The sequence below is a fragment of the Triturus cristatus genome, chromosome 7 (assembly GCF_964204655.1).
Source record: "Triturus cristatus chromosome 7, aTriCri1.1, whole genome shotgun sequence".
NCBI lineage: Eukaryota > Metazoa > Chordata > Amphibia > Caudata > Salamandridae > Triturus > Triturus cristatus.
In genome coordinates, this window is record NC_140590.1 from 944,301,363 (window position 1) to 944,313,730 (window position 12,368).

General features: G+C 43.8%; 1 protein-coding gene across 1 annotated transcript in view; it reads right to left on the bottom strand.

Annotated features, from left to right (window-relative positions):
* LOC146810891 (rho GTPase-activating protein 24-like) overlaps positions 1 to 12,368 on the bottom strand; it is a 220,790-nt gene that overhangs the window by 60,014 nt on the left and 148,408 nt on the right. The window contains exon 6 of the mRNA XM_085614458.1: positions 374 to 495. Within this exon, the coding sequence (XP_085470584.1) occupies positions 374 to 495 (122 nt within the window). The remainder of the gene's footprint in view (positions 1 to 373; positions 496 to 12,368) is intronic.

Sequence of the window (12,368 nt, forward strand, 5' to 3'; positions counted from 1 at the left end):
GTATCATAAGTTTCTTGAAATATAGGTTTTGAAACAAATGCTAACTGTGACATAGACTAGGCAATTCATGTAAGGTATCCCCAGAAACTAACAGTTAAACCTGCATTATGATTCAATAATGCCATTTTGGGTTTCTGGTGATATGTACAAATCACGCAACCTTCCGCGTTGTGGTTACTTATCATGTCACCTGAAACCCTCAATGGGTCTATTTTGCCCGACAGATTCAAATTCTGCACCTTTTTAAATTTGGATATTTTGACATCATAATTTCATTGCTATATGTATGCACATTATATCAAATCTCTTAATTATAAAGTTGTATAGATCAAATGGCATTGCTGATGCCAGTGTGGTTTTTCTCTGCCCTTACCTCTTTCGGTTTCATCAGGCTCTTCTAGTTTGGGGCGCAGTAGATTAGGGCCAAACACTGAAGCTAAATTCTGCACATCCATCTTGTTTACAGTTGAATGAGACTGAACCTCATCCAGGAATCTAAAAAATAATAACAGATTTATAAGAGAAAATCTACATTGAGATAATATGTGTATTAACATGGATGATTGTTATGATGAATGTGCCATTCCATTCACATGGGAATCTGGTGATCGCTTCCTGCGGGGTTCGATTAGAACCAGCCGTGTGGCCTCTTTCATCTCTTATGTTGAGTTCCATTACTTTTTGCATTGTGACATCCAAACATTCTATTTATGCCCTTGAGCTTCCTCTGAGATCACCCACCTGAAGAAATCTTGATGGCCATCCACATCTTTCCGAAAGAGCTTTCAAGGTAATCCAGAGTAACTTCCTTCGCCTTTGCGGTCCTTCTCTTGACTCCCATTGTTTCACTTCCCCTACTTTGGTTTATGTTTTTTGCCTGTTTAAATGTGGAGAGGTGCCTTCTTCTATTGCCTATCCTTACAAGAGCATGTTTCTTCAATCCAGTTAATTCCCTAAGAAACAAACCTTTACTTGAAGTTCAATATCCACATATTCAGCGTTGCTCCCCAACACCTTTGACTGGGCAGTCATTAATTGTGTACAGTGTGTAACACAGCTCATTGAAGATTCAAACACATAGTATACATTATACAGACAGTATTTTAAAACTGAATGACCTTCTGTTGTTGATGCATCTGCCTTACTGATGATTTTGTTGGATTATGTGCATAATCAGCAACACTGTTTGTAAATGAATTTGAATGTGTAAACATTTTCATACCATGCTCCTTGACACTCTAACAATGAATTTATTTGGCCCTATGTCAACCAAGTCCTTAAGTCAATCCTGAGCCTGTCTCCCAGAGAGTTACTTTTTCACTTAATTTGGTTGTACTATCCCTGCCATATGTTTGAGAGCACTTATAAACATTTTATTTAGACCCTGAGTCTGTTTTAATCTAATTTTGGGCACTCTTGGCCTGGAGCAAACTGTTTTTAGGGCACTTTGCCAATCCAGCCACCATTTATATAGGCAGTTCTCCGACGACATGGGTGTTCATTCTTTCCACTGTATGTCGGCTGTAAAATACTTAACACCACTTTAAGCTCGGAATCTGTTGACATATTTCGTTGAGGAGTTTGAGATCTAATCAGCCTGGACCTTAAAAATACATTTTAAGTATTTGGGGCTTGTCATCATCTTCCTTTATTCTTTGAGATTTTAGCGTTTATTTGCGTCTGCCTCCAATTGGTAAAGCTGACTTATTACACGTATGTTCCTTTTGGGAATATATATTTCTCACTTGTGTTAGCCCAGTGAACACAATTTTGTTGACTGCGGGTACTTTATTAATTTATAATGTGAACATTTAGTAAACACAATTTTCAATCGATTAGCATATATAGTTTAGGAGTCCTGGAATGCACAGCCCTTTAACAATTTCATTTTTGGAATTATTGATCCGGCTTTATTCAGAAGTTCTATGTAGAGAAACTCCTGATGATTGTCTGATTTCTTATTGACTTAGTTCTTCAAGTTATTATGATATTTAAAGGTATCCTGCCCATCTTGATCTGTGTGAAAATGCCACACTGGTAAACACTGTTGATTCATTTTCTGTCTTGAGCCCTTATATGAGTACAAGCACTCCAGCGCCCCTTCAGGCATAAAATACAATTACAATACAACAGTCGAGGCCTCTGCTAATATTGCCACAGTGGTGGATTGGACGGGGTTTCTAAGGTTTCAAGACCTGGGGGAGACACTACCTATTCAGCAACTGGAGTCAAAACATTGTCTTCATAAAGTTACAGGTTGTTGTAAGAAACTTTAATATAGCCTTATAGCCCGCCGTAGCGGGCTATACCGGCTGTTAAAGGCCCGCTGCAGCGTTAAAGGCCCGAGCCGAAGGCGAGGGACTTTAACAAAGCAGAGGGACTTTAAAAGCCGGCATAGCCCTGCTATGAAGGGCTATAAGGCTATTAGAACATTCTGCCACTAGAGGGCAGAATGTTCTAACAAAACAAAGCCTTCAGGGAGCGCGAGGGGATTCATATCCCCTCAGGCTCCCTGAAGTCTTTGTTCAGAGCTGTGAACAAAGACACATTGGAATGTTGGAGCTCCGGGCTTATACCAGCCATTATAAGCCCGGAGCACTCCATTGTTTTCAATTGAGCTCCCAACATTCCAATGTTCTAATAAAGTTTCTTACAACAACCTGTAACTTTAGTCATTGCGCACTTAGGAGGGTGCTGCCTAAGTAAAATGATAATAAGGCAAGTATCATTTTATTTTCCCTTTGTTTCACTGCAACAAAGCAGTGGGGCGACGCTCCTCCGCCTTAGCGGAGGAGCTCCCACTGCTGTCTGAGTGATGTAAATGTAGATACTGAGGCCGCATGAGGAGTGACTTGGCCATTCTCCTGCAGAATTGTTGTGAATTCTCCACTTCCGCACCACATGTGCAGTCCAGGGAAAAGTCTAAGCAGAAGGAACAATTTGACTGTCATCGTTTGCCAAGTGTCTGTTCACAAACACTGAATGTTTTATTGTGCAGGAACGTACAGAAATGCACAAGTTCTAATGCTGTCTTTTGTGATGTAAAGGTAAAACGGTTTATGTAAAATATGCAATGTTGTCTTTAATAAACTGGAAAAGTACATAGACATGTACACATTTCTAGTACTAAATGTGGAGCCTATTTCAATCAGCTGTGTTTAAAAAAAATCTCTGTTGGAGCTTAGTGTCTGGTTAAATCTTTGTTCAACGTGTGGAGCCCAGGAAGCACCCATTTTAAATAAGAAACAACTCTGTACAGAGTTATTTTACATTACATATTTGTTAAAAACGAGATGCTCTAAGATTGGGTATTTTCTTGGCATAAACGCTATTTCAGCATTATAAGCAGGTACAGGCTGTGAAGCAAAACCTTTTGATGAGAAAGAATAATATTGTTTCTATCCTATTTAAAATATATTTAGGAATGCAGGCTTTCTGTCTCACACTGTAGACGAAAGAGCTTTCCCACCATCCATCCAATGGGGATATTAACACCATTTGGGTAAGATGCGCATCTTTTTAATGCCCGAATGGAGTAATCATAGAATTTCACAGGGCCTGAATACAATACATTTATGTTAAGGTGATGCCATCAAAAACAAGAAGCAGATGCTCAGCAACCAAAATATCCACATATCAAAAACGGCGCCTCCAACAATCTTGGACCACAACTCATGTTTACGTCCTGATGCCTTTCAACATGTCACACTCCATGGATAACTCCCTCGGGTTCTGGAAACGGTCCATCAGTAGACAGTGTTAACATAAAGAGTTGCTTCTTAATCACATTGACACGCACTAGGGGGTACGCCAGTTCTTCAAAACATGAGATGTTTCACAGTAGTCAATGGCGCCTCTCTCCGGTATTTAATCTTCTTGATCAATCTCAAACTTTCTCATCTTTCAGTTTCCAAGCACAAACTGTTATGGGTTTTAATCTGCTCGGTTAAATATGACATATTTCAGTAAAGGCAATGAATCAGATCTTTGCATTCATGTTTTAGTTCCTCAGATTATCTCATCAGTGCTTTGGGAAGAATCAATATGTCCCACCAAAAGTTATAAAAAAAATACTTAAGATAAGATATTTTTACATTTTCATTCAAGTGCATTTCCTTGTGATTGTCCAGAGAACGCCCCTTGATTGTTCTCTCAGCTTCTGAGTGTTAGCAATGCTCCGGAAGTGTTTATTAGAACATTGGAATGTTGGTAGCTCCATTGAAAACAATGGAGTGCTCCGGGCTTATAATGGCTGGTATAAGCCCGGAGCTCCAACATTCCAATGCTTCTTTGTTCACAGCTCTGGCTGTGAACAAAGGCTTCAGGGAGCCCGAGGGGATTTCAATCCCCTCACGCTCCCTGAAGGCTTTGTTTTATTTGTTAGAACATTCTGCCCTCTAGTGGCAGAATGTTCTAATAGCCTTATAGCCCTTCGTAGCAGGGCTATACCGCAATTAAAGTCCCACTGCTTTGTTAAAGTCCCTCGCCTTCGGCTCGGGCCTTTAACGCTGCAGCGGCACTTTAATAGCTGGTATAGCCCGCTACGACGGGCTATAAGGCTATAGTATTACAATCAATATCCTAATAGCCCTTTCCTTCTTTCAGCAGCTTACTAAAGCAATTCTTTTCAAACCACTCACAAATAGGTAGGTCCTGTTATTTATTTATCCTTTTTTCAATAAACGTATCCTTGAAACTTGAGGTAGGTCCTTTTATGATTGGTTTCTAACGATATATATTTGTAGTCCTAATATATAATATAGCCTTATAGCCCGCCGTAGCGGGCTATACCGGCTGTTAAAGGCCCGCTGCAGCGTTAAAGGCCCGAGCCGAAGGCGAGGGACTTTAACAAAGCAGAAGGACTTTAAAAGCCGGCATAGCCCTGCTACGAAGGGCTATAAGGCTATTAGAACATTCTGCCACTAGAGGGCAGAATGTTCTAACAAAACAAAGCCTTCAGGGAGCGCGAGGGGATTCATATCCCCTCAGGCTCCCTGAAGTCTTTGTTCACAGCCAGAGCTGTGAACAAAGACACATTGGAATGTTGGAGCTCCGGGCTTATACCAGCCATTATAAGCCCGGAGCACTCCATTGTTTTCAATGGAGCTCCCAACATTCCAATGTTCTAATATAGCCTTATAGCCCGCCGTAGCGGGCTATACCGGCTATTAAAGGCCTGCTGCAGTGAGTGAGTTGTGTGAATGGGCAACCCAGCCATCACATGTCACTCAGTGTTTAGGGGTGTCCACCAAGTGGCTACAAACACTGTGAGAGATGGGATATGTGCGAAACAGGGATAAGCAGGTCATTAAACAACACCTGGCCCCGGGTACCTGGTGGAATAATTGCAAATGTTACGCCAAGTAAAGTAATACACACAACACATGCGAATGAACACTCTTAGCCGTTAAAATTAGAAAGAAGCCATTTATAATCTGCGTTGGGAAAAATGAAGAACAATATATGAACATAATGGTGTTGGCATTAACTGCTAAACATCAAGGAACCTATGCCAAAGATCACAGTATGGTCAAAAAAGACCATCCACATAGTGCTCCAAGAGTAATGCAGGAAGATGAAGCCACGTAGGGTGTGATACTGTCGTATAGTGGTGCAGTACTCATTGACTTGCTGAAGTTAAAGGGTGGCAATGCATGCAGCAGCAAAAAAGTGAAGATGGTGCTGGTGGCATGTCATGAGACCAGGCAGTGGGATGGATATTTCGCCAGATCTACAAGCAGCCTAGGTTGTCCTCCGTGCTGATGGAAAACGCCTGCAGTGAGAAAGGAGGAGTTTGAGAGTAATGAACTCAACCCTTCTCAACAATGATGAAGCAGTGGTTGCGGCAGGCTGAGTGCAATCCCAGCAACCTGTCACATTAAAAACGATTTTGTGGCAGATAAGATGCCTTAAAGTCTAACCATGGGGCTCATTGCCACAGCAGTAGGTCACTGCCCTTTCAAAACCACTGGAAAATAGTATTTAACCTCCAACATTTCAATTCACATAAACCAAGTTTGACCCCAGATGGCAACCTCATCAGAGATAGCACGAGATAATACCTAAAACAGTTCAATCTGCATCCAGAAGCTTTAGCTACATCCCCAGAAGGACATATGACTAATCTCCATGGCACTCCTGCTCTCAGGATCTCTCAAATGAGAAAGGAAAAATATTTGATTGAGATTACATTTGGTCTAAACTACAAATATTGGCCAGTAGGATGATCCTTGAAAAAGAAAACACTGGACATACATCCCAAAACTGGAGGCACACAAGCCATTGGCCTTCCAGTGGGCAGGGTGCAAAGTTGCAGAAACCTCACTGCGCACTAAGAAAAATGCCTCTTTCCAGGTGCCATCAGCAGTAGGCCAAGAGGGACCCAGACGACTGGAGAAAAATCACAGCGACGGGTTCTTTTCTCTCCAAGAACTCACTTCTCTCTCCTCAGAACTCTCCACAGCCCTTTGAGGAGAATGCACCTATCACTCAACAGAGTGTCTGTAAGATCGACCCAGCCAATCACTGAGTGGTAAGAAAAGCTCAAAATAATTAGTATGTTGTTTACCTCTGAGAGCACAACCCCCTCTCTGGTCTGTCCTTGTGATTTCACCAGACTATAGAAACATGTGGTGCCCTGGCACCACTCTTCTCTTCATTACCATTACAAAGACTTTGGCAAACTAATATTGAAGCAGGTAAACTGACCTCCCGCAGCCTGCCCTATCAGGCTGTGCTATCCCACCTCCACAAAGGAGGTCCCTGGTGCCTTCAGGTTTGCATCCCAAGTGTGGCCTGTGCTTCAGAGCCCCAATTAATATTTAGGATATATCCGCCATTACTGCATTCCTTGACTAGAGCTGACAGGGGGCAATCACCTGGTGCCCTGGCTTGGTGTTGGTGCTTAGAGGATTTGACTGTAATGAGGCTCAACCTGTCTTGGAGCCCAGAAATACAGCCCCTTAATAAGCCACATATTGTGGGAACAAGCAAGTGCTGGAACTGTCACTTCACCATGGTCTGCCCTGATGGTCATGGACACAGTAGTATGTCGGATAAGCTTGGTGCTAGTTGCCTCCGCCCTCCATACATATAAGTAGGCAGTACCGATCTGTAACATTAACATCTGGTGGGGCGCAATGCCTAAAAAAACTCACCAGAAATATGTTGCTGGCCACAGGGTCTGGCCGAAAGGGAGTGATTTACTCCCTTTTGCCACATGAATCCAACCAATCCTGGAGTGATTGGTTGGTGCAGGCTAACCCAGCACTCATTTTGAGGCTGGGGGCCTGCGGCTGGAATTCCTCGGCTGTTCCTCAGCCTTGGGATTGCAGGCTCTGAAGTGCGCAGATCAGATTGGTGGGCTGTAGACAGCAGGCCATTCTATCATGGGCACTGGCAGGCGGCTAATGTAATAGTGCAATTGCACTAATCAGGCCCACCCCTGCCCTCACACTGTAGCAGCGCAAGCCTGCCACACATGATAACATTTTATTTTTTTACCACTTTATGAATGTGTGTGCGCTGGCAGCGGGTGGGGCAATGCTCCTCCGCCATAACTGAGGAGCCACCGCTGTAAGTAGGATTCGTGCTAGATGGGAGAGGTCCTTCCCTCTCTGAAGTGATGGACACGGGCATATTACCCCCCTCTTAGGAGTGTAATATGCTGGGCACATCCTGCTGGCATTGCATGCGATGAGCTTGGCTGCTGGGGCCGCACTAATGATGAGGATCACAAGTCTGGCTGTGGCACTGGCTTACAGGATCTGTATCTCATACACAACGAGGTAAAGGGCCTTAAATATGTTAGGAACCACTCCATTTCCTCTCCCTCTTACTATCACCCTTCCCTAAACCACCAATTTAGCCCAACCTGTAGAAAACATATTGCTCTGCAGTTCAATGCACTACATTTTATTTTCAAGGAATAAGAGAAAGACAGCTCTACATAGTGGACAAACTACTGTCAGAAGATTATATATTTTTAGCACATTACACATATGTTCGAAGACCACCAGCATTCCAAATGAAGCCAACGCAAATATTCACGAGTATGTTTCCTCGCAATTATAAGGTAGTGTATAAAAAACCCAGTGATATCACTTCTCATGCAGTTGCAAGTATGCAGTAGGGTGGTCCCACACTGGCTCCATACAAGTTTTTGACATCCCTTAAATGTGCCCAGCATGACTAAGCCAGTTCTGTTGAAGATTTCCGCCTGCGCTTAAGCCTGTGCATGAGGGTAGTTCTGGTTCTCTTCACACATATCAGGTCAGGTATTTCCTTAATCAATTTGCTTTCGCACTCCCTGCCCCAATCTTCGTGCAGTTGTGCTGGTCAGCCACAGTAGGCAAAAATCGTTCCATGAGACTTTTTATGGCAGTGGAACTCCTCTTATCTTTGCAAAGATTACCCAGTGTTTACCAGGTTAAGTGGTCTGTGATGATGACGCTACTTATCAATGTCTTTCATTTCTTAAGCAAGTTACAAACTCCATGCCGGCAGGGAGCATGGCTGAATATCGTGAATTTCTGCTGCATTCTTACGCTAAGTCTATGTCTTCCTTGAAATGCAACACACTCACCTACAGAATTGTTTATCAACATTCCCACTAGAGGGCGCTAGCATAACCATCTTCAGACCAGGTACAGTTTTTTTTCATATCCAAGTTGACCATTATCATCATGCAGTGACTTCGGTGCCTTCTCTCTGTATTCCTGGGAAGCATACTCCTTTGGTAGACTTTTATGTCTGTCTGTAGATGAATCCTGCTGACACAACTAGCATGTCCGGGTCCTTGAGGACGATGATGGTTACTGGGTATTTTCACTATTTTTCCTTGAGGACACCACCATTGGTGAAGCACAGGGACTCCAAGACTCTCAGATCATCCATTCTTACTGCAGTTCCTCCAGATGCCTCCAGACGCCTCCAGACATTCTCCATATCTTCTGGACCATCCTCATAATACAGAAAAGGAAGAGTGCTTCTGTGGGATGAGTGGTTGATCCCACTGGTTCTTTGACATCCCACGTGCAGGTCGATATCTACTCAGTGGCCAAAGTTTTGATCCGTGCATCTTTCTCTGATTTTCTCTGATTTACAACGTGTATAACCTAGATGATAAATATTCCAGCGTTTGCGAAAAAATGGGCAAACATCGCTGGAAAACCAGCGATGTTCACCCAAAAACAGCGAAAACATTGCTGATACGAGCATGTGGTCGTAACCACATAATCCACATCCCATGTAAAATATACCCTAGTCTGAATTTTAACAGACGTTTAAATCCAGAGCTAAGGGCGCGTTAGCGCCATTAAGATTATCGCTACGCCGGATTTGGGGTCCTTGTAAATATCACGATGCTGGTTTAGCAATATCTTCCCATGGAGTATTACCAGGCACTCCTCCTTTGCATCTCATTAACGATGCGATGCGAGGCGTGCTGACAACGGGCGCTAAAACAAGGAAACACGCGTTAGTGTGTCCATGTAAAAGAAGCAATAATATTATCGCTGCTTTTCGCCCGAAAACGGATGCAAAAGCGGCGATAATATCGTGAGAGCTGCGCCAAGCGTTTCCAAATCCAGTTTGACTACTGTAATCCACTAACAGAACTTTAAAATATATGAACTTGATTTACTTGCGGTATTTGAGTTTTATCCATGCTGCTGATTTCTATCCAGAGAAATTGCGTTTTTCAAGTCACTTCAACAATGCAAAAAAAATATGAATTGTCCTATTGTATCACTTCCTATGATGTTACTTCCTGTGATGACACATCACGTGCAGATTAGGGGGGGGGGCTCGTATCTTTCGTTTTGCCCAGGTCCCCAAACATCCTAGGAACGGCACTGCGAAAAAGGGATCATCACGGAAAATGCACCCAACACCCAAATAATGGACGGTCTGTGAAATTTACAGACGGGTGGTCACCCTAGCGGGCACACTTGTAACAACTACAGGTGGCGGGGATAAGTCACCAAAAGTGGTGCTCACTGGGGTATTGTTTCCACTACACCTACCAGAGTTCGGCACTTTCTATTAACCACACATGAACTGCTTTTCATCACTGCCAAGAATAAGCTTGCAAAGCAGGGATGAAAACAAAAATTGTCTACCTAGGGACCCACCCCAGTGGCGTAGCAAGGTCAGGGGGTACCCGGTGTGGTTACTTTCTTGTCACCCCCGGCTTGACAAAATGGCAAAAATATGTGTTTAAAACACATAGTTTTGCCATTTTGTCACCCCCTCAGTGATGACACCCGGGGCGGCCCGCAGCCACTGCACCCCCCTTCCTACGCCACTGGTCCACCCAATGCGGCTGCTTGTAATATGACTGGCAAAATCAGCTCCTTTACGTGCCTTAGCAGGTTCAACCTTCAGATTCCTCAGCCAAAATGGGCAGACAGCTTTACTTCCTTAATTTTCAAAGAGCGTTGTGTATATTATTTATGGGTAGCTGATTTGCTTTCATAAAATTCTGCGGCATTGGTTTGAACAGCAATGTGACCAACACAATTCTTTGCATTGTGCCAGATGTATAAATCTAGGACAGTGCGAAGAGGGTGGTAGCAAGAATTAGCGGGCTCAACAATATTCAAGAGACAGGTTTCTTTAGGCCAATCCTTTCAGCCAGCTGCAAATGTAGAGATGGGTGTCCTCAAGTGAATGCACACCTCCAGCTATGAATCTGCATTCGCAAGTGCCAGATTTGGAAACCAGGTTACCAGAGACAATTTGCAGAGCACAAATTCCCTAAGCTAACAGGGTGCGGACACATGCAGGGGAGCAGCTGTTGTTAATGAAGCAGGTGCAGTGGTACCAGGACCCACGTTCATGAGGGACATACATCATCCCACTAATGGTTGTCTTTTACTGCCCAACCAAGGTGCAGAGATGTCCAGTTTCCTTGCTTGCACATGGCACCCTTTTACGCCACTGAACACAGACAAGCACTAGGGCCCAAGCAGACCTTCTTTTGATCCACCACCTTTATGCTCTAGGAACAACAGTCTCAGTACTTCCTGCTCTTCCATGCTAATTATATCATGAATGTAGGCTCCCACTCCCTTCCCCCACCCACAAATGGAAGATCCCTGACCTGGCATCGCCGACTCCCATGAACCAATGAGTTGGTATGGGTTTGGTCTTGCCCTAAGCCACCTGAGCCTACTCTACCAAATACAATCACACAATCATGGAAGAGTGCCCAGCAATGAGGTGGACAACAAAGTCTTTCCACACAAACTTTGCATCCTCTGGTGACTATCAGGAACTGGTGCATCAAAACTAGAAAATGTTGGCCAATGTTGGAAAAAGAGCATGGATGGGAGGTGGAGACAGATGCACATTGGCAGAATCCAGACTAGGAAGCTGGTTCTTAGCAGCCATTCAGACAGAAGAGGAAGTAATCATCGTTGGCACCAGCAGCCATCTTTATTCACTGCCATGACCTAGCCAGAGGGCCTTTTTTCCTTACTTCTACACCACCTACATAAATAAAACGTACAACAACACATGAAGGCAATAGCTACTATCTAGTCGATCAACACAGTTACCAATATTTGCAGTCAGACATACATCTTTCATAATCCATTCTTCTACTCAGATCCAACTTTGTGAAAGCCCTTTCATCCTCTCACCTTAATTCATAAAGTGGGGGTGGAACCAGTAAGTGCCCTCCCCCAGCATACTGAGTAGCAGCACACTGAACAAGCATGGGCAAAGCAAATGGGTCACGACATTGGGACCTATTTACTTTGCCAATGGGTTTTAGCCACAGTGAACTGCATCCTCATTGCTGTGCGGTGTGGCTAAAGTTAAAAGAAAAATTAAAAAAAGCCTTTCATGCGAACATCCACTGTAATTTTGTAGCAGGTGCTTTATTTTCTTTTTAGTTACCTATCCGTGTTTAATCAGCAACTAAAAACAAAATAAAACTTGCAAAAGCATTTTTTAAAGTGATTAAAGTGAGGTGGGGGAACGGAAGCAACAAGGGGGTGAACGGAAGCAATGGAGGATTCAAAGCAGCACAGAGGAATGCCGAAGCAACACAGGGGCTGTTAGGATGACCAACATGAAAGCAACATGGGGGGAGAAGGGGCACGGATACGAAAGCAACATGGGGTTTAGCAACCAGGTGGAGGGCGCAGGATGGGGGAGGCAAGGTGGAGAAGCACACCGGTGAACGCAACATGGAAGGAGGTAGGAGACAGAGAGCAGCGCAGGGGGAGAGAACTACGTGAGGGACACCTCAAAAATACATGCACTCCCATGGGGTGCTCAACACAAAAGAAAACAAGCATTGGCATAGCCAATAGGTCTCGCCTTTGGGACCTTATAAGTGTTTAGCCATGCAACAGTTG